This window comes from Gopherus evgoodei, chromosome 2, assembly GCF_007399415.2.
Source record: "Gopherus evgoodei ecotype Sinaloan lineage chromosome 2, rGopEvg1_v1.p, whole genome shotgun sequence".
Taxonomy (NCBI): Eukaryota; Metazoa; Chordata; order Testudines; family Testudinidae; genus Gopherus; species Gopherus evgoodei.
This window is the reverse complement of record NC_044323.1, coordinates 237,159,461-237,182,598: the sequence shown is the minus strand read 5'-3', so window position 1 is coordinate 237,182,598 and position 23,138 is coordinate 237,159,461. Positions and strand designations below refer to the sequence as shown.

General features: G+C 39.2%; 2 protein-coding genes across 5 annotated transcripts in view; one reads left to right on the top strand and one right to left on the bottom strand.

The window, feature by feature from the left end:
• Positions 1-2,566, top strand: part of SLCO5A1 (solute carrier organic anion transporter family member 5A1) — a 139,235-nt gene extending 136,669 nt beyond the window's left edge. For both annotated transcript variants that reach the window (XR_003999159.1, XR_003999157.1), the window contains exon 11: positions 1,115-2,566. The gene's annotated coding sequence lies outside the window, so the exon portion shown is untranslated. The remainder of the gene's footprint in view (positions 1-1,114) is intronic.
• A 1,521-nt stretch (positions 2,567-4,087) lies between these two features.
• The window catches only part of SULF1 (sulfatase 1), a 175,083-nt gene continuing 156,032 nt past the window's right edge, over positions 4,088-23,138 (bottom strand). For 2 of the 3 annotated variants that reach the window (XM_030553246.1, XM_030553245.1), the window contains one exon: positions 4,088-7,011. In XM_030553246.1, the coding sequence (XP_030409106.1) occupies positions 6,194-7,011 (818 nt within the window). In that variant the 3' untranslated portion in view covers positions 4,088-6,193. Of the gene's footprint in view, positions 7,012-22,834; positions 22,869-23,138 lie in introns of all 3 variants that reach the window. The other variant, XM_030553247.1, reaches the window with a different exon arrangement.

Below are 23,138 nucleotides of genomic sequence, written 5' to 3'. Positions count from 1 at the left end.
GTTGGAGCACAGTGTAGCGTCCTCTCTTCTCCCACTGACGTCAGTGAACACAGAGGCTGGGCAGCACCTTGCAAGTGGTACTGGGGTCCTTGCCAGGATAAAACTGGGGTGAGGCAATGGTGAACCAGGCCCAAGGTCTTCTATTGTAGAGTTTTGGAGGTCAGACCCTCAGCTGTTGTAAGGTGAGATAGCTCCACTGAAGTAATTTACATCAGCCTATTATTATTAAAGAGGATACGATAACCTCTACAAGCTGGAAACTTAAGAAAACTAAAGTGTTTAAAAACCAGCTGAATAAGTGGGAGTCAAAGTAACATTACTGGGTTCTTACTTAGAGTTTGTATGCTAGTTCCTCTCCAGTTTTGTAATAGTGTCTTTATGACACAGAATATTTTCCTCCCAAGTTTACCCGTGTCCATTTCCAAGAGTTTATTTATTTCTAATGGAATTAGGGGGAGTCATTTTAACTCTGATCAGCTACTTTGTGCACCAGCATTGCAAATAATAAATTCAAGCCTATTCACATCAGGTAGGCAGAACTCTCACTGTGGGAGATTTGCTTGAGAGAAATGCAAACTTAGTTTCCATGTTCAAGAAGTGTGTATGATTTAACCTACCGGGTTACAGCACTTAACGTACTTTACCTGTTGGGTTTGAACTGCTTAACATCGTCCCTTTAAAATGTTCAGAATTGGACAGTCCACTTCATAAGCTTCATTCTTCAATAGGGAATTAGCGTTTTTTATGCCATATAGCAATTTGTAATGGTTAAATATAAACATTTCCATAGAATAGATTGTACACATACAGGTAGACAGCCAACATTTCTGTAAATATGTACTGTGACTGACTGTAGTAAGTAAGATGAATCATCATATTGCAAACATCTACAAGCCTCTCATTATACAGATAAGCTGTTTTCTGTTAATTTACAGGTCACCTTATAAATGAAGATGGGTCTGACCCTCAAAGTTCAGACCTCAGTCCAAACCATCCCAAAATGTGGGAGTTATTGAATTTAGGCTCTTTAGTTCAGGCTTATCTCTTCGTTTAAGATCATTGTATAATCCGTTGTTTGTTTATTTTTCCCACACTTCAAACAACTTGTCACCAGATTTCCTCCCACAAGCTACTGTTCATGTGATGGGATGGGTAAAAAGCCTCTGTGTTCGAGTATGCCTGAAAAAAGAAGTGTCCAAAATGTTTTTCTGTTCTAGGAAGAATGAAGACCCTGCTGTCTAACATCCTTGATCTGCTCTGGATGAATAGCTAAACCATGCCATGGTGCTAGTTGTTATTGATGTATTTTATGATGCATGTTCACCATGACTTAACTGGCATTCAAAACATTTCACTTATGTAACAGCGTGTGCTTTCAATTTGAAAATCTGGAAATGTTCCTGCAAAGATCATGATTACCAGTGGGCCAAATCCTACAGGCCTTACTTAGTCTTTCAGTGGGAATATTGCTTGCACTACAGGATTTGCTCTAGCATTAATAGTGAAAGTACTAATGTAAAACTATATAACCTGTAGAAATGTAGCATATGACTAATTTCCAGTAGAACATTACTTGTTTTAATATACCTTTATGGAACACTCCTAAACAGCTGTTCAAAGTAAGGTTTCTGTGAACTAAAAGATTGGGCCAAATTCTGGGGATCCCTAACTCAGCAAAATTCCTGCTTCAGTCAATGAGAATTTAAACTAAAGTTAAGGTACCCGAATTTGTCCCATTAATACTATTCCTCTATAAAATACCAAAATGAAGAGTCAAAGTCAAGGACTCAATTCAGCCAGTTGACATTCACTCCAGGTATTCTGTCATTTGTTTCTGTGGAGACAGAATTTGGCCCATTGGTTTTGAACTTTGAAAGGTAATACCTTTTCTGTCTCAGTGTATATGGACTTAACTGGGCTAGGAGATCAAAGGGGATCATTGAGCTGATGTATCAAGATGTGCGCCTGAGAGCAAGGCAACAGAAATGTTACCTCCTAGAAGAAAACATTTTTAAAAACAAAAATTATCACAGGGCTGTATTAAACCAAAAAGTTGTACAGAAACTTATCAACTTAGTTTTCGTGCAGAAATGCAAGTTGAAATCACTGTTATAGTGGGCATTCCTCATAAAGGTCTGCTCCTTTCTCCACTGGAGTAAATGGGAGTTTTGCCATTGACTTCAATAGGAGCTGACCCAAAATGCATACCTCTCCCCTCTGCCCCTTCCCCTCCCAAACCTGGGTAGAGTTTTAGGGGCATGGAATGGGCGCACTGGCCTGTAATTGTTTAGTTTAACAAAGTGTTATATTGAATAAACTGGTGTTAGGTCATTTGTAGTGTGTGTGTGTGGGTGTGTGTGGGTGTGTGGTTAGTATGCTTGTGGTAAAAGAGAGAGACTAATTGTTAGGTGCATTTGTTTTTGCATACTTTAAGGTCCTTTTATTGATATTTCTCAGCAGAACTTAGAATAATATTCATGATCTATAACATACTGTGGTTAATGATATTTATTGTCAACATCTATTGTAAACGTGTTTACAAGCAAACCCTTGAATACTTGATATTTGAAAATAAAAATAGCATATCAAGTGTGTTTTCTTTATGACAAAAAATCTGTGTGTGTGTGTAAGTTTGTGCAGGGCTGTGCACATCAGTTGATTATGGAAGATCTGGATTCAGTTAAGGCCCACTTGTATGCATATTGCAGTCAATGCAGATCCTTCCATTTACTTCAGTGGGCACTGGGATCAGCCTCTTAGGGCCAAATCCTGATCACGCTGAAATCAAAGACAAAATATCCACTGCCTTCAACAGACTGGGCCCAAAGGAATTGTCACAAACAGTGAAGACGATTATTACAGTGCAACATTTTGCTTGCGGGGTGTGGGAGGGAAACGGAGGAAAAAAAAGCTTTTTTGAAACATACCATAACATACATCTAGCTATTGACTGGCATATGTTTATATTTTTAAAAAATACACCATTTTGTGACCAATCCAACACATTTATAAGGACGTTATGATCAGCCAGCTCTACATAGAGCCTCTGTCTGGTTATGAGGTTAATGCCCACTAAACTGTGAAACTTTGGACTACTTAGCTGTTTTAAGGGGGAAAATGGTTGACTATTCCTGAACACAAGCCTCTTTGCTTTAAGGGATATTAGAGCCCACATTAAAAAATAAAGATGAACGCCCACCAATATAGGCCTACATATAAGCACAGATAGAAGTGACGATTGTCATTAGTTGGCAATACATGTATGGAAAACCTGTTCAGAGCCAGACTGACCCACACAGAAAGTCCAGCTCAGAAAAAGAGCTCTATGCTGGGCAAACTGTATTTCCCCTCACCAGCTTCGGAACTGAGCCCTTACACAGGAGGAACTTCCACAAAAGAGGTAAAAATTCTTCAAATGCTGCTGGAACTTGGCTCCTTTGTATGACACTGTCCCTTTGTTTGGTGTTTGCTAAATGGCCAAAACATTTCCATGAATTCTTGTTGATTCAGAGCTTGAGAAGTATCTTCTTTCCTCTGATTTCAGTGAGAACTCACAAAGTCAGGTGCTACTGAAAGTGAGCAAGGGGAGCAGAATCATGCTTCCAGACAGCAAGGTGTAGTAAGTAGATTCAGCCTCACGTGCACACGGTGGAAGCAAATTCAATAGAAAAATTAATCGTTTTAACTGCACAGAGGCAGGAGAAAATGATGAATCAATATTCAGTGGTCACTTGCAATATTCAGTTGCAAAGTAGGAATCCTGCAGTTTCACTTTTTAAATAAATAGAATAGAAAGAAAAAAAAATCCACATGGATCCCTTGCATGTTACTAAAACTGTCCTGGATCAAGTTATCTTCAATAGATTTTTACTGTCTGGCACTATCAAGGGCATGGTTGCTACTTTACAAATCAGTAAGATGAGATGATCTTGGCAAAGGCGGAGCGCACTCCATCATGGTATGCTGAGCAATCCACTCTCTGGCAGAAGTGAGCACATACTGCTCTAGAGTGACATCTACTGGCTGATCAAGAGTAGCTTAACTAAGCTCCTATAAAAGATAGGTCCACCCTCATCACCAAAGAAACACCATTGTGCAAGGATAGCATAAAGGAAAGGTGAGGCTACCAGCAAAACTTCTCCTTCACGATGGCATGATGTGCTCCATGCTGCTTAAATGACCCATTCCCAGCCTTGACCAAGATGCAGCCTGAAATGAAGATTACTCTACATGGGGTAGAGACAAATGTAAATTATAGGAAGACATCACTGGAATGGGTGGGGAAAAAGAGAGGACACAAAGGGGCTTGATTCGGCAAACCTTTACTTATATGGGCAGCCATTAATCATGCCGTTTGTCTTCTTTACCTCAACGGGAGTAAGGGTTTACTGCTTTGGGCACCAGCATCTCCTGTAGGGAAGATAGAGCCACAATCACCATGAATAATTTGTAACTACATTTTCTAAGTTTTTTTTCCATCTGTGGCTGGATTTTTAAGACAATACATGTAATTAAATTAGAATGATTTTTAAAAAGCAATTTTACTATGAAAACATGATGAGGTGGACGTCTCTGAAGCAGGTAGCGTAAAACACCTTTTATTTCAAGAAATATTGCTTCTAGACTTCCCTGAAGCCAGAATTGTTCTATAAAAGTATCACAGAAATATTGTACAAGATTTAAAAAAAAACCCAGTTTTTATCCTAATAACTAGAAATCTATTTACAAATAGCATCATTCATGACCATAAATACGTTTGTTCTGTCATTCAGCCCATGGCGCATACATCAGATACATAGCGAGTTAATTTTAACATATTCACAGAGTCCATCATAAAGACTGCTTCTTAAAATTTTTAAAATCCTACTAAAAGAATCTGCTTTTAAAAAAGTTCAACTTAAACACTTAAAACAAAAGAACATAATTTTAACCTGCAGTGCTTGCAATAGACTAAACAATCCACTAAGCTAAATAACATATAACATAAGGAACTTTAGTGTGAATTGGACATGGTGGAAATACATCTATGAGTTGATTCTTTTTATTTTATTTTCTACGTATGTTAAAAAAAAACAACTAAGATAGATATTAAGTTACCAACAGTACAGATTTTCAAAGTCAATTTTGTATTATTCTTTAAAAAAAATAATTGTTTGGCAAAATCCGGGGGATGGAGGGGAAAACCCTTTAGAACACATTACAACAACAACATAGGTCTGGCTTACTATTTTGACCACATGTGCCTTTTGTATCTAAAATATGTAACTCTCATATGATTTCACCATTCCCTTTAATGCCTTTAAAAAAAAACATTTTAAAGTCCCAAATTGATGACAATACTTTCTGAAAATATCAAGCTATTGTCCAGCCTAATAAAATAAAAAATGGTGACAAAGCATATTCTACTCATATACACCTCTGTAAGGATATCAGCAAAAAATCTAGAAAAATTCATGGATTTTTAACACTAACAGTAGCAATATGTAGGGAAACAAGCCAATTTTTTAAAATCCTCATACAGTGAGCTTTCATTAGCTATACCTTTCTGAAAATAACTTTCTGAAAGTCAAGGCAACAAAACATGCAATATTTTCTGCTAAAACAATATTCGACCAATCTGTTTTCATAATCCATGCTGAATATCTCTTTCCTGTCAACCCATTTTATTATTTCACAATTACGTGAAACAATGAGCAAACTAAGAAGATGTAAAGGATCAGATTACTAAATGGTCTGGGAGACAGATTACAAAAGTGCAATATCATTTTACTCAAAAGTTTGACAAGAAATTCCAGTGGTTAAAAATAATTTATCAAAAAGACATTATGCAGATAGCATGGGTGGACTGAGACATTCATTTATGTGGGATCTTTGGGCAACAGAAAAAGTAACTCAAAGGAAACTTCAAGGAAATCATTACTAGTCTAGGAAGTGTGTGCATCACTGCACTAGAAAGTTAACACTGTTTCTTTTTTAATACTGTGGGAACCTAGTTTTTCAATTATGGAAAATTAGTGTGCAAGTATGTCTGTGTATATATGAAATACACACACACACACACACACACACAGTGTTGGGCTCATTTCAGCTGCAAAATGTATCTGCAGTAAACATGGAATGTCAGTTGTCATGGTTACCATTACTAGTTTACTGATCAAAAATAAAGAGGCCCATATATGGTTTACAATTTGATCTATTCCAAGGAGAGTGGAGATGAGGCACTGCCTTCTACATTTAGGATTTGTGAATTCTCTCCTTCAAAGTTATGTTCCATCTTTTCCAACATAGTCTCCATTTTCTGAGCCCTAATAGATGTATCCCTGATGGAGACATTTGCAGCGGGTTCATCAGAATTTACAGGAAGGTATATCTGATCTTGAAAAATATCCTTCACTGGGTCACTGTCCTGGTCAGAGTCTTTCTGAAGAATGCTAACTGTCTGTAGAATGAAGCTATGCCTGGACTCCAGCTCTGTCAAACCGTTTCCACTTAAATCCATTTCAAAACTGTCTAACTCTTTATTCTCCAACCACTTTTCAGCTTGTTGATTTCTCCAGTGTGCAGAATTCAAACTACTTTTCTCAGGAATATCATTATTTAATTCAAGTTTCCTCACTTGATTTAAAATTACAGTGCTCAAAGCTAGGGCTGCCAAGTCAGTTGGCATGATAGGCTGCAGCTCTTCTGCAATCAGACCACTTGAGTCTTCGTCTGACTCAGCAGAGGTCAGTCCCCCCCAGGTAAATGGTATAGGTGATTCATCCATGTACCCATTGTTTTGAGCAGTTTTAGTTTTGTCTGTTTTATTTTGCTCATAGTAACTGTTCAGCAGTGCAAACATTCTATCTAGATCCTTCAAGTAATTAGTCCAGTCATCCAGACTAAGTCTATAGTTGTATCTGTATTCGTACAAACTTTCATTCACACTGTATAAATCTTCCAGTCCTTGCCAGTCGATGTCCTCAGTGAAATTTGGCAGTTTAGCCTTCCCATCCATCCCATAATTGTCCCCTGTTAAAAGAAAGAAAAAGGTCTGATGGGGACCACCACCGTAGAAAAGCATGTAAAGCTTCCACGTACATTTCTTTGCTGTTCAAAGTATTTAAAAGCAGTAACCATTCCTAACGTACTTGGCTAATGAGTATTGCACTCCACATTTTCCATCGTATCAGTAACTCGGCCCTAAAGGCTAAATTCTGATCTCATGTGTGCGCACGACTCCTGCTGAGCAGAAAGATACACATTCTTCAGCTATCCCATGTAACCACAGTGAAGTCAGTAGGCGAGCATGGGTGTAACTATGAACAGACTCTGGCCCAGAGGGAACTTTCTGCATACAGCCAAGGCCAAATCTGCTGCCCCCCCCAATCCCCAGATAGAGACAGATAAATTGATCCAATAGACAAGCAATCCATTTGTCTTTCGCAACTGTCACAAGTCCCTTTAAAAAAATTACCCACACTGGAATGGGGAATAAACAAAGCAACAATAAAATATAAATGGTAGTTCAATCCTGCAAGCCTTCAGTGAACAGATCTTCCATGAAATGAATGGGAATTTGATGCATGGATATTTGGTGCATCTTGTAAGAGCTACCACTTCACACAGATTGGCTGAATTCTTCCTTCAGATAAACAAGAGGAAATTCTCTTTAATAAACAGCAGTTATAGATACGCCTAGAAGGATGTGATTTTTAAAAAAAAATCTGTAAATGTCCATTTCACAACCCACCCACGAAAAAAATAATAATCAAAATTCACAGAGAGGCAATGTAAAAAAGATACCACTTGAGACCCTGTTCGAGAGTGATTCAAGGATATTTGCTTTGTATATTTTGACATATGATGTTGACAGTTTGTGCTTTAAGTGTTACAAAGCTTTAACTTTTTGACTCTCAAAGACTATAGTCTTTAAATAATTATTGGGTTGTACCCCCTCCCCTCATAATTTCCCTCAACTGTGAACATTTAAAATCAATAAAAATTGAAAAAAACCCCATAAACAGCAATACTATTCATCCATATTATTAAAAAATAGAATTCTGCCAAGGCAAGTTATAAGAGATTTTTTTTAAAAATTTATTTTGTAAGCATGAATCTCAGTTGACAAAAGGCACACAGAAGAAAAGGCTTTGTAAAATCTCCTCAGGCGAATTCAGTTATAGGACTAAGCAATTTTAAACCAGTAATTCATTTTTTTAAATCAAAGGCAAGTCTACACTGAAAATGCTGCAGCGAAGACACTATTACACGGATGTGAGAGTTTCTCCTGGTGGCATAGTTAATCCACGTCTGTGAGTGGTGGTAGCTATGTTGATGGGAGAAGCCCTCCTGTTGAGATAGCCCTGCCTACGCCAGAGGTTAGGTTGATATTACTGTGTCGCTCAGTGGTGTGGACTATTATTAGTACTTATACTGATGTAAATTTATGGTGTAGATCTGATCTAACAGGATGCTTTGGCCAGTAATACAGGTCTGATGCTGCACTCCTTAGACAGAAAACCATGAACATCCACAGAATTTTGCCTGGGCAAGGAGTGTCATCACAAGCCCATAAACAGTAAGTCAGATGGATTTTATGTCAGCTCATCCAAGAAAAAAAAAAAGACAAAACATTAAGGAAACCTCTCTCTGAAAGTATTTGATGTGATCAAAGTTCCCAAACATTTGTATGCTGTAAAATGTATTACCCAAAGTGAGTGTAAAGGAGCATGACATTTGTTTTATAACATGTAACATCCCTTATTGATGGGAACCTCTAACTCATTATATTTGCTACAAATGCTCTGTTCTACTCAGCGGTTTAGCCCAGAAGAAAGAATACAGAAAAAGATAAAACAGACAATGGAAAATTCTTCCAAGGAAAGCAATGGAAATGCCCTTGCTGGCAAGTTTCAAACAAAATTTAATAATGAATGTCTGAAAATGGTTTACAGAAACTCTGATCCTTCCATACTGTGGGTGGGATGGACTAGATAACATTTTAGCAGTTCATTACAACAACATATATAATCCAGTAGTTTTATTTAATAGTTTTAATCCACATTGGATCCTCCATGCTTCTAATGATCCTTGGTCAATTTATTTCTTCTACTTTAACTTGTCCTCTCTGTTATTCAGAAGGCTAAAGTTGGTATGTTATTTGTGGTGCCAGCTCCTTATGGATGGTTCCCTGTTCCTTATTCAAAGACCAAAATTATTTAAAAATATATCAATATAAGATTCAATTTTTAGAAATTCCATCAAATTAATTTATTGAATATGATAAAATTTAAATGACTAAACACCTAATTATTTATTAATTAATTAAATATGTAAGAAATTGGGTTTTGACTGGCTATACATGACAAAATAAGTTTCAGGTCACCCCAAGTGAGATACCCTTGTGACCAGATTGTTCTGAAGGAGTTGGGACATGTTACTCTAACACAAAGCTTTATTCTTGTGCAATTTGCTGTGGAATTTCATATCCCCAGAAACCACTTCCATATTGTGGATGATGCTTTGATAAGTACGTGATTTTTGAGCGGCTGTACATGACAAAATAAATCTCAGCTCATCCCAAGAGACAAGTCGTACTCTTTTGAAGTAGTTGGGACACTGCCACTAGCTGATCCAACTTCTGTTCCTGCGCAACATGCTGCATCATGTCATGCCCTCACTGCATTTCCACGTTGTACATAGGGCTTGAATAAGGAGCTGGGTTTTGACTTGATGGATATGACACAAGTAGTTTCAGATCACTACACGTGGCATGGCTCTGTGACCATCAGATTTTTCTGAGGGAGCTGGACATGCCAACTCCCTGGACCAAACCTTTGGTTCTTGCCCAATATGATTCTTCACAACAGCCCCACCCCCAACTGCCACACTGAACATAGGCCTTGAATAACAAGCTAGGTTTTGACTGGATATGTGACAAAATACATATTAAGTCACCCCAAGTGACATGTCCCTTTGATTGCTATTTCATTGTGAAGAGATGAGGATATTCCACTTCCAGTGGTGAACATTTAGTTCTAGTCTGACAAATACATTACCCCAACTTTTGTGTGTTCTTTGTTAGTAAACATACAATCATGCACGTAAAAATTATCAAAAGTCAATATTCAGCCAACTTGTTGCAAATCCAGCTGCAATGTTTTAACAGATTATATGATAGTCTCAAATTAAGAAGCCTTTAGGAACTTTGGTTTGTTGTTAGATGAATTAAGAAAAGGGAAAATGAGTAAATGTACTGAAATCTGTTACTGATATAAAACATTTGTTATGATTAGTATGGTGTCTTTTGCTCATTACACAACAAAAATATGAAGACTGCCTGGGCACAGTTGGCTCCCCAATAATCATGTTTATTAACTATATGCAAACATACAAGGCTTAGCTTAGTGCACTCTGCTGCTCTGAGTGATTTCGAAAACAATAAACAATAGAGTGCTTACAGGATACTATCTGATTTCTGTATTGAACCAACTAATGCCTTTAGTGTTGGTGTGAGATTCATACAGCATAACGTGGCATGGTACACTTAAATGGAAGTTGGAGAATTCTGTCCATGGTTAAAATATCTCCATCTCCTTTTCTTTTTAATTCCAAAATTCTCTCATACTGTAGTAATGTGAGCCTCGAGTTTGACCAAGTTTTTGGAAACAAAATGGTTGCCAGTGTTGTATATTAACCCAACACTTTTGCTTTAATAAACTCTACTGTTTATGCAACTAATTTTGATGACTTCTACAGAATTAACCCATAGTTGAAATGTTATTTTAAATACCAATGCTATATTCAATTTACTTGGAAAAGAGCTACAGCAAGGAACCATGAAGGATTTTTCCCGGGCAGGGGCATTTAATTTTTGTCTGAACAGACAGTGAATGATATTTGAAAAGACGCAGGTAACTCTTTAAGCCACATCCCCTAAACTGCATCTTGTTTTCTTTCAAGTAATTTGCTATCCTTACAGAAATCTCTGATGGAAATAGTTGTGAATAAAATTTTGAATCTTTTTGTGATCAGACTTAACTGCGAGTGTAATGAGTAAGAGTCACCATTTATGAAATGACATGTACTCACTTGATAATCTATTTCATTTTGACTCTGCAATTGGAAACCAAGAAAAGAAGTTGCTGTTTATGATAATACAAATATTTCAATGAATTGAGCAAGTGTTGCTGTTGTGACACCTATATTTAAGTATTTTTATGGATTGGTGTGATAAGACCTTATTTCGCACAGAATGGAAGTTTCCTCACAAAATGCTGCACATAATTGCTGCAAAATTTGGTGCTGCTTGCCTCTCCACAAGAAGGTTTTTTATGGTCTGTAATCCTGTAAACCAGCTACTGCACCAAACATCCGCATAGAGAGGAAAACGAGATTCAGAGATTTTTAGGCCAGAAAAGACCATCAGATCAACCAGTCTCACCTCCAGCATATCACACAGACTTTCATCCAGTTACCCTGTATTAAGCCCAGTAACCATATATGCTTGACTAAAATATATCTTCTAGAATGGCATTCCCTCGTGATTTGAAGACATATAGAGATGGAGAATCCACCATTTCCCTTGGCAGTTTGTTCCAATTTATGCCTAAATTCTTTATCAGCCAAACTGCCAATGTCATCAAAGAATGAAACAGGGTTTGTTTGACAAAACCTACTTTTCATAAAACCACATTGACTGGAATTAATTATATTCCTATTCTTTAGCAACTGATTCCAATATCAGCTTTTCCATTATCGGACTGGGATTGCGGTCAGGTTAACTGGCCTACAGTTGTCTAAATCATACCACATGCACTTTTTGAACATTGGCACAACATTACCACTCTTCCCATCTTGTGGAATGACCCTGGTATTTCAAAAATTATTAAAAAATAACATGGGTTGTCCAAAGATCTCTATTGCCAATTCTTTTTGGACTCTTGAGTTCAAGTTATTAGGGCCTGATGACAGGCTAGAAAATAGTTCATCAGCCTCATGTGATGTGAATATATCATACTACTTCTTTTCAAATACCAAACAGAGAACACTTTCTGCATCATTATTAACAATTTACCGTCTCCATCTAGTAATGTGCCTATACCCCTATGCCATTGGTAGGATTTCTTTAGATCCCAATATTCTCCTCCTGGACACCAGTTTGCATTTCATACACCAGAAATATATTTTGCCTTCTGGCAGAAAGGACAACATAGCACACTCAAGGCAGGTTGCAGCAGTTGTTCCTTCATCACCCATAACTTGTACCCGGCGTGGAGCCATATGTAAAATAGAAATCATACTCTCTCTCTAAGGCCTGGTCTACACTACGCATTTAAACCAATTTTAGCAGCGTTAAACCAATGTAACGCTGCACCCGTCCACACAATGAGGCCCTTTATATCGATATAAAGGGCTCTTTAAACCGGTTTCTGTACTCCTCCCCGACGAGAGGAGTAGCACTGAAATCGGTATTACCATATCGGATTAGGGTTAGTGTGGCCGCAAATCGACGGTATTGGCCTCTGGGTGGTATCCCACAGTGCACCATTGTAACCGCTCTGGAAAGCAATCCAAACTCGGATGCACTGGCCAGGTAAACAGGAAAAGCCCCGCAAACTTTTAAATAGCATTTCCTGTTTGCCCACTGTGGAGCTCTGATCAGCACGGGTGATGATGCAGTCCCAAATCCAAAAAGAGCTCCTGCATGGGCCGTACGGGAGATACTGGATTTGATCGCTGTGTGGGGAGACAAATCTGTTCTATCACAGCTCTGTTACAGAAGACAAAATGAGAAAGCATTTGAAAAAATCTCCAGGCTATGATAGACAGAGGCCAAAGCACAGTGCTGTGTGACAAGTGTAACGGAAAGCCAAAGAATCAAATGGATGCTCATGGAGGGACGGAGGGGGTACTGAGGACTCCAGCTATCCCACAGTCCCCGCAGTCTCCGAACAGCATTTGCATTCTTGGCTGAGCTCCCAATGCCTGTAGGGTCAAACACACTTGTCCGGGGTGTTTCAGGGTATATGTCGTCAATTTGCGCCCCCCCCATGAAAGAAAAGGGAAAAAAGTTGTTTCTTAACATTTTTATATGTCACCCTATGTCTACTGCATGCTGCTGGTAGACGCGGTGCTGCGGCAATGAATAGCAGCATCCTCTTCCCTCCCCTCCCCAGTGGCAGATGGTACAATATGACTGCTATCCATCGTCATCATCAGCCTGTGAGTGCTCCTGGCTGGCCTCAGGTAAGGTCGGCAGGGGGCGCCTGGGTAAAAATAGGAATGACTCCCGGTCATTCCCGGTGGATAGTACAGAACGGTGGTAACCATCCTCATCATAGCAACTGGGGGCTGAGTTACATCAGCCCCCCGCTTTCATGTTTAAAGAAAAGATTCTGTACTGCCTTGACTATCATAGCAGCGGGATGCTGGGCTCCTCTCTCTCGCCACCCTTTAATGTCCTGCCTGGACTATCATAGCAGCTGGAAGCTGCCTCCCCCTCATTTTATCTCACTAAAAAGTCAGTGTTTCTTATTCCTGCATTCTTTATTACTTCATCACACAAATGGAGGACACTGCCATGGTAGCCCAGAAAGGTTGGGGGAGAAGGGAATCAACGGGTGGGGTTGTTTCAGGCAATAGCACAGCAGACGGTACAGAACGACTGGTAACCATCTCTGCTACCTTGCAAAGGCAAATGAATGCTGCTGTGTAGCACTGCAGTACCGCCTCTGTCAGCAGCATCCAGTACACATACGGTGACAGTGACAAAAGGCAAAACGGGCTCCATGGTTGCCATGCTATGGTGTCTGCCAGGGCAATCCAGGGAAAAAGGGCGTGAAATGATTGTTTGCCGTTGCCTTCACGGAGGAAGGAATGAGTGACGACATTTACCCAGAATCACCTGCGACAGTGTCTTTGCACCATCATGCATTGGGATCTCAACCCAGAATTCCAATGGGCGGGGGGAGACTGTGGGAACTATGGGATGGATACGGGATAGCTACCCACAGTGCAACGCTCCAGAAATCGACACTAGCCTTTTTACATGGACGCACACCACCAAATTATTGTGCTTTGTGCGGCCACGTGCACTCGACTTTATACAATCTGTTTTACAAAACTGGTTTATATAAAATCGGAATAATCCTGTAGTGTAGACGTACCCTAAGCTTCCACTGATCTCATCCAATTTGCTATTCCTGTTCACCTGGCAACTGACTTATATTCTAAGCCTTAATGCTCAGCCCCCTCCCCTGCAAACTGGAAAGGAATAACCATTCAGACACTTCAAACACTGGTTCCATTCAAAGCCCCAAGGGTCCCAGTAACAAGGCCCTCTCAGAGACACAAACAGAGCTGTTTCACTTGGGCAGTTCAGAGAGCCACAGCCCAGCCATACAACCTTCAAAGAGAATAAACAAACCACAGACGGAATTAACACAACAATCACCTAGTCCCTCTAACTGCAAGCATAGGATCCATTGCAGCTACATCCTCTAAAAGTCCCATTTGCTGCTTCTGTTACCTTGCTAAAGGGTGTGTAAGTTTTCATGGGGGAAGGACCACAATTATTTCCAAAGAAAAAGTTTAAAGTCAGGGAGTTCTATGTCTCAGCTACATCAGAACAGTTTAACAGGATGACCTGAGACTCATTTGTATAGCTTATAGGAATAGCTATTTGTTAGGTAAGGTACAGGCATAAGTTAAGGCAGTAAAGCAATAAGCCTACAGGTCTGAGGCCTGTAAGACAATAGCTTAGCTAAACAAGACATAAGGCCCAAAGGCCTTAGCATAAGCAGCTAACAAGAAGTAACCTTAGATCATAAGATATCACAATATATAATGCTGTACTGACTAAATTGCCGACGGGTAACCACAAGATACTGGTTTATACCAGTTTGGGATATTTTAAGTTAGGAACATCAGCAGATGTCTGACCACAAGAGTGCCATGGTAACTAATTGACGTATATGTTAATAAGTTTGAGGTAAAAGCCCTAATAATCTATGGGAGAAGGGCACCCCAACATTAGTAGCATGAGAAACTATAAATAAGGAAAAGGGGCTGAAACTCCTGTAGAATATGCATTAGGTACAGTGGTGTCAGCGTAACACATTATAAAAGTCGTATCCCAGCCTGTGTGCCTTGGGAGATGTAACTCTTGGGAGACACCAGGATGACAAGCACTGCTGACGGTGAGGATGATGATGAGGATAATTAGCACTTCAGGTCCTTTTGCAAGCGATGGTGAGAGCATATGGATATTCAGATGCACATTCTGTATTATCTCTATCTACCTTGCTGGGTTACAGTATTTGTAACTTGCTAACTGAAAAAATTGTGAGTGTTGCAACTGTGCATGTTGGGGTTCCCAACTAAACTTTAATTTTAATAACCTTGGGCCTGATCTTGGGACAAGAACCTACGAAACCTCAGTGTGTTAATGGGAATTCTTAAGTAGTCAATATTAGGTAACATTTGCCACGTAGAGCCAGTAAATATCTAGCTCCTTATTCAAGCCCTACATACAATATGGAAGTAGACACTGCCAAGGACATGACACGTGACAGCATATTGCTCAAGAACAAAGCTTCAGACTGGTGACTGCTCCTTTGGAACAGTCTAACGGTCATGGGGACAAGTCAAGTCATCTGGAGGGACCCAAAACATATTTTGTCACATACAGCAAGTCAAAACCCAGCTCCTTATTCAAATCCTGCCATGCAACACGAAAGTGGGGGCAGATGCATGGCTATGTATTTTGGAGGAACAAAGCCTCAGGTGGCATATTCTGACTATTTCAGAAGAGCATAATGTTCACAGAGACTTGTTACTTGGGGGGACTTGAGATATATTTGTCATATTCACCCACTCAAAATCCAGCTCCTTATTAGAATGCTATCCACAATATAGAAGTGGGGTCGCACTTCACAGCATATTGCACAACAATGAAGTTTCGGGTCAGAGAGTGCAATGTCCCAGCTTCTTCAGAAGAGTACAGTAGTCACAGCGCTGTGTCACTTGGGGTGATACGAGGCACATCATGTCATATACAGGCAGTCAAAACCCAGCCATTTATTCAAACTCCATATACAGAATGGAAGTCTGGCCAGGATGTCACAACTCATAGCATATCACACAAGAATGAAGCTTCAGATCAGTGACTGGCATGTCCCTGCTCCTTCAGAACAGTGTAGTCATCACAAGGACTTGTAATTTGGGGTAACCTCAGGATATGTTTTGTCACCGACAGCCAGTCAAAACCCAGCTTCTTATTTGATTATTCAATTAATAAATAAATTAACAAATTAGAAATTTACATTTTTATCACATTCAATCGATGACATTTCTAAAGATTTCATCTTACGTGGATGTATTTTTCAATAACTTTGGTTTTTGAATAAGAAACTGGGAAAACATAACCAGTTTCAGCCTCATCTCATATTCTCATGTTTCACATAGGCCAGAGGAGACTGGAGGTAGCTACCTATTCCTTCACAGCTTTTACTCTTTGCTTTGTGAGAAGATGCAAAGTCCACCACACTGTGGCAGTGCCAAGAGATGAAAGTCTGGCTTGGAAAAACAGTTGTGAGTTTCTTTGTTTGCTAATTTGGGACTTGAGCCTACTCCATTGGAGTCAAGGAGAGTTTGGGCATTGACTCCTGCAATGGAAAGTGCTTGAATCTTACACATAAATTGGCCTTCCCTCACTTAGCATAACTACATAAAAATGGAAATATTTTAACTTTTTAAATAGTATCTTCTAAAAATATATCCTTTCCTTACAAATTGATGTGCTAGCTCCTATTTTAACACTCCCAGTGCTCATTTGTCTCCATGGTCCTATGTTTCAATTTAGTAGCCCTACCACCAACTGGCAAATTTCTTACAACAGAAAATCCTCTCTCTCTGGACTGGCTGTGTTTACTGGTTCTGGAGAGTGAGCAAGGGAAGAGTAAAGTTGTGTTATTCTTCTTTCTGAAAGAGATGCAAGGAAATCAACCACAATGAAAGAAACACTGAATGGTCATGTGAGAGCCATCCTTATAAAGCAAAATAAAGTGACAATGATTTTCTGCCTGCAAAAAAGTACATTATAAAGGATTCAAAGAAGAAAGCGAATTTCTTTCTTAAAGAAAAAAAGGCATGTGGCACAGCTTAACATTTTACTTATCAAGCATCACTGATGCTCTAAAAGCATCTATTAAAATGATCAGGTGAATAAACGGAACTGAGCAGTTATAATAAAGTTCCAAGAGCAACTTTTTTTTCAGAATGCAGGAACTACATTCTGATACTCAACACATTTTCCTGCAATGTGACAATCAATGATGGCCAAAGCCAAGGTGTAGACAATGGGCTGGCGAGAACTTGAATTTCATAAAGAAACACATCAAATATTCTGAAGATCACAAGAAGGTAACTCTGTGTAAATTAGCAACTCTTGTAATACTTCCCCACCCTAAAATAACTGACCTGATCCTACCCATAAACATAAGTATTACATTTCAGCTTCAGCCAAAAGTGCCAACATTCGGAGGAAGGATTAATATCTAGTTAAGCTGCCCTGCTTGAGAAACATTGTGATGCATTATACAGCAACTTTTCTAAATGCAAAATGTACCAATGTTTTTTATGTTACAGAGCATACTCACTGGTTAATATTATTATAAAGGGCAAATCCTGCCTCCCTCCTTCCATCCATAGAGGGACCTGTATTCTGCTGCACAGATAGGAGCAGGATGCCTGATGACCCACACCCCTGGATGGTATGGAAGCTAACTCCATGGGGCTCCTTGCATTAGATCTAGTAAGCTAGAGACAGGAGAGTAAATGCTCATATACCTGGATCCACCAGACACAGGGACTGCAAGGCCTGTATCATCCTCAGGGCTGAAGTAGTAACCATAAAGCCCAGGCAAGAGTATGTGGATATTTTTAACCAGGGCCATCACAGAACCCCTTCTATGGCACAGCTTGGTTAGTCAGACTGTGTGCTAGAGGCAGGATTTGCCCAAGATGTTCAAACTTTCTCTCTGAGTGCCCTGGAGATTTATATTTATTGACAGTATTAATTAAGTGTTACATTTTAACTCTGTCATTCTATATTGGTAAGGCATGGAAGAAAAATGTGCCTGAAAATTATACACCGGATCTCTGTGACATCCGCCTTATACTGGGCATAGCAGCAAAGAGGCTTAAGGGAGCCGGTCAGAGCTCCCTATTTCCTTTCCTGGCCATGAGTACAGATTAAAGCATCCAGAGGGCTGCTTTAAAATATGCCTGATGGCTATGGTCCCCTAGGGATCATACGCCAGCTGAGGATTGTTGGAGCACATTGTATTCTGGCCACACACTGTACGGGGAGACTTTGGCAAAGCGGTAAAGTGCCTGAAACCACTATGGCTTATTGTTAAAGACAGCCTAGTCAGCAAGCTGTTAAAAGCAAGTCTCAGCTTGACCAAGGCAGGAGGGGAGAGGGTGCCACTGAAAGGGCAGCTTGACCCCACATCCTTACTGATAAGAATTGTGTTAAAATTTGCTGACACATGTGTTTTCAAAGAATAGGATATGCTGAAGGAATGTCTATTGAGGTTTCAAGGCTGCAAGTTCTGGAAAAACCCACACCTGGTTAACCAATAATCAGAAGGAACTTCTTGCTTGAAACTGCTTACTTAACAAGGTATCTTTAATTACTAATGTATAAATAAGGGGAAAAAGCTTGAGACAGGCGGGACTCGTTTCGGGACTGGACTCTCCCTCTGGATGCATCTTCTGTTCCCCAGCAGCAGACAGACTGCCGCTGTATCACTCAAAAGCCACACTCAGCTTTGGTAATTATCAATGGTTGGGGGTGTTTTATTAACTTGTTGAGGACGTACATAAGTGCTTGAGACTAAGTAAAGTTTAGCTTTAAGTGAAAGCACTCTTGTGTTGTCCTGTTTGTGCCAGCCATCTATTGGTCAGACGGCTGTGTCTCCCCTGATTTATTTCCTGACACCTCCTTGCACAGAGTAAAGTTACCAAGAGCTTTGGGTTGAAAGAACCCCGGGTAACAACACCTGACATACCTCCTGCACTAGGCATTGAGGGGATGGAGAGATGGAAGACAGACATCCTCAGCAAGAGACTTGAAGAAGGTTTCTGCTCTCTTTGCACTGCCTGATTGGTACAAAGAGAATTGAGTGGGGCATGAATCTGGTCCCTTATCTTAACTGCCATCAAATTATTTAAGAAAATATTTTAGAAACGCCAATATTCTTCTATCAAATCTTTGTGTAGATGGATAAATAGTTATATTAATCACCCCACAAAGATCTATGTCAGTGAATGGCTGTGATCATACTTCACAGAAGTTGCCATCTTCATTGTGAACCAATTAACTGTAAGGAAGACATGTTTTCAACAGGAAAACCACTCAACTGTGAATGCTCTTAGGCAAGTTTTGACATATTTTAATTCCAGGAGTAAATGCAGATGTTGGGGGTGGCGCGGAGGTGGTGGTTTTTCTATTTTAATTCAATTCACTGTTTGTTTCCTGTAAACAAATGTAATCTGGAGTTGTAGATAAAGATAGGCAAAGTCAGTGAATCTTATATCTAATGTTCTGGTTCACTGCTAAGTGGCATGCCCCACTTGGACAGTGCAGTGTGGCAATAGCCATACTTCTCACCTGTAAGTGGAAATGCATCCTCCTATTCCCTTCAGAATCCTCCCGACAAAACCCTAGAAACCAGACTTTGCGCTTAGGGCATGAATTTCATCCCTAGAGTAGCTCAAGGCAAAAAACATCTATTGACAGCAAATCTGTACCTCACTATCCGAGCTCACATCATATAGTGTATCAGTTTACTTCATATCCCACATTATACCCTACTTCACCGGCTACTGAAACTGGGCCAGCAAAGTCTCTCTTGGTTTGTTAGTGTATTAACAGATATGATTATGACAAGATCAGCCTGCTGGTTAAATGTGCCCCTTGAAAAAGGATAAGAAACAAAACCCAGCAATAAAAAGCTCACTGAGAACTTACAGGCCTACAATATTGCAACATTGTAGACACAGAGATCTATTTTCCCATTAACATTCTGGTGACTTTCTTGTGGGGAAAAGAGGCTAGATGAGGTAATAAGAGGGAGGCACCATTAATGAAAGTTACCCTTAAAACTCTCCAATGCATCAACTTAAGTAGACACTGCAATAATTATAATTTTACTATGCTGTTATAGTAGGACAACTGTCATTTCGTCAGGGAGCTAACTGCCAAATGACATACTATTCAGAGTGATATACAGAGAAACAAATTGATATAATGAAAATCCCATTACCAACTAGCCAAACAAGTCTCATTTCAGGGCCATGATGGCAGCAGAAATTGTTTAATGGCTTTAATAGCAGCCAGGAAGCGCAATTTTTTTTAATATACAGAAAAACAGAATAACTTATACCACAGTTTAACCAGCAGGGAACGCAATATTCTCATTTCCTAGAATTGACTGCATGCTGATTGGGTAAATGAGTTATTTCAGATGCTGTAAACCCACAACTCAAGACTGAACATGAGAGGTTTCATAAATTGAGATAAAAGCGTAAAGGAAAACAGAAAAATGTTTCCCCTGCAATAAATCAAATCTTGTTAAAAATAAACAGAGAAGGAAAATATGGAAAAAATGTATCGGATTAATATGAACGTGCTTTTGTTTTTAAAGTATTTTGCATTTTATCAGATAAAAAACAGGATAAGAGGCAATGTAGAAAAATGCTGCTAAGGCTACATACATAAGCACACATCTTGGGATTCTCTTCTCAAACATTACTCAGGCTGTTATTCATGGCTGAGATTCCTTGAAGTTTCCTAAGGAATTTGGATACTCACATCCCATTAAGAATAATGGTAAATGGGCATCAAAATCCCGAAGCAGTTTGGAAAGTCTCAGCTTGTGTGTATAGTTCATGGCAGCTGGGCATGCTGTTTATGTAGAGTCAAGATCTGCCTTTCAATGTACATGTGTGGCACAGAGGTCCCATAATAGGTGCTTCCTGAATGCACCCAAGGGTAGAAATGGGCATGCAGCATTCATTCTCTACATAGGCATTAAACAAACTGTGCGGACATATATGCCTGCAGCCACAACATAGCTAATATGGTGGTACTGGCCATAAATCACCACGTTTAGTTGTGTGTTAAATTCTGAACTAAAGTATTTAAAATATAAATATATCTAAGCTGAGCTACTAAGGAGGCCCACATAATACCCAAGCACTATTTTAAGAGACTCACAACAGCACGGAGCTACATCCTTTTTAATTCTGCATAGTTTTGGTACACGAAGAACAGATTCCTCTCGGAGATTCCTTTCAAAGATTACTAAGAAATGGTTAAGGTTTCTTTTATAAATGTCACATATTCACAGGGTCTGAAGGGTCTGAATCAAAACTTTGGACATAAATACCTTTGGCCTTTGGGAAACTCTGTCTGGACCTGCACTTATTTTAATGGTGCTACACCTATTACTCTTCCCAATAGAATAATTTTAAATGACTTGGTGAGTCAGTGGTTAGAATGATTTCACTACTAGACTTTATAACAAGATGTAATATAATGATATATGGTGCCATATTATTTCATGCAGCCCTACAACATAAAAATGCCATCTCTGTTAGATGTAAAGTCAAAGGTAGCAAAACAAAATGCTTGCAAGAAAGTCTTCATATGCGAGATTAAAAAAATAAAGCCAACAGAATCCAAGAATCTCATTCTCCCTTTGTAGTAAATAACTGTTTCCCATCAGGCTTTAGCAGAAGATGCACAAAACTGTGAAAGAACATGAGATTTCCCAGAACAGCTCATCAGATCCTCAGCCATGAAACTATACAATTGGGACAAATACAAACTTGGCTCTACAGGAAAACAGCTGCTTAAATTAGAGATTTATAAAACATCAAGATGTGATTATTTTAATTGTTTCCTGACTGCTGTGTTTGCTACACAGAGCTAACAATCACACACTCTTTGCTCTCCCCATAAAATGGACCATTTATACAACTGTAGTCTCCCGAGGCCCAATTATGCCCTCACATACATTGGTGTAAATTTTGTGTAATTCCAACAAGGTGAATGAAGCTGCAAGGGTGTAAAATTGATGGAAAATGAGAACAGAACCAAGCCCAAATATCCTGAATCATTTTCTACCATTAATTCTACACTTAACCTGAAGAGTGGACAGTGCTGCAGATACCAATACAGTGATGTTGTGACTTCAGCTTTCTCAGTGTCTCTGTCCCTTTTTCTACTCACTCCCTGGATTGTTTTCCTCGCTCGCAGCAGTGAGTGGTGTGCATACAGTATGTTTACCTACAGCAAGCCCCCTCCATTTCAACCAGTAGGGGCCTCATCCAATGCCCACTGAAGTTAGTGGGAATATAGCTATTGACTTCCATGAGGGCTTACTCAGGCCCTTGGCGTATATATAAATCAGAGGTTATATTTAAACACATTCGATTTACATTTACAAAGCAGCTGTATAGTCTTCTTACATTTAAAAAAAACCCCAAAACAGTTTTGCTCTTTTTGCATAGATTCCCAATATAAGTATATAATAAATACAGGCATGGACTAATTAAAATGAGCTGCATGAAGTCTTGCCGTGACAATGAGCTAAGTTAAATGCAGAATGGCAGATCTAATAACCAATGGCCAAGTTCAGTGGAGAATATTGTTAGAAAATGCATGCATCAAAAGCTATGTTGTTTGCAACATGGCAGGATACAGACATTAGTTGAAATGGACTGGATCATGCAGTTATTTGGAAAGAAGCTGCTGAGGAGAATAAAAAAGTGTGGATACCTGTGTGGATCATAGCTTCCTCCATCTTTATTTCCTGATATAGGAAAATACAAGAGTAACTTTTGTTAGTGTTTAGAACTTGTAAAAACCATTCACAATGTAGTTTCCATGCACAGCATCTAATCCTAAAAAGAAATGTATTGTGTTAAATATAGACAGAGCTGCAGTCCAACAAAAGTTTCCTGAAAGATGTGTTCAAAGAATTGAAAAAATCCCACAAAAATCAGATTAGAAAATAAATTAAAAGAATTTTCATGGAAAAAGGAGAGAAGAATAAAGAAGCAATGGCATAAAATATGAAGAG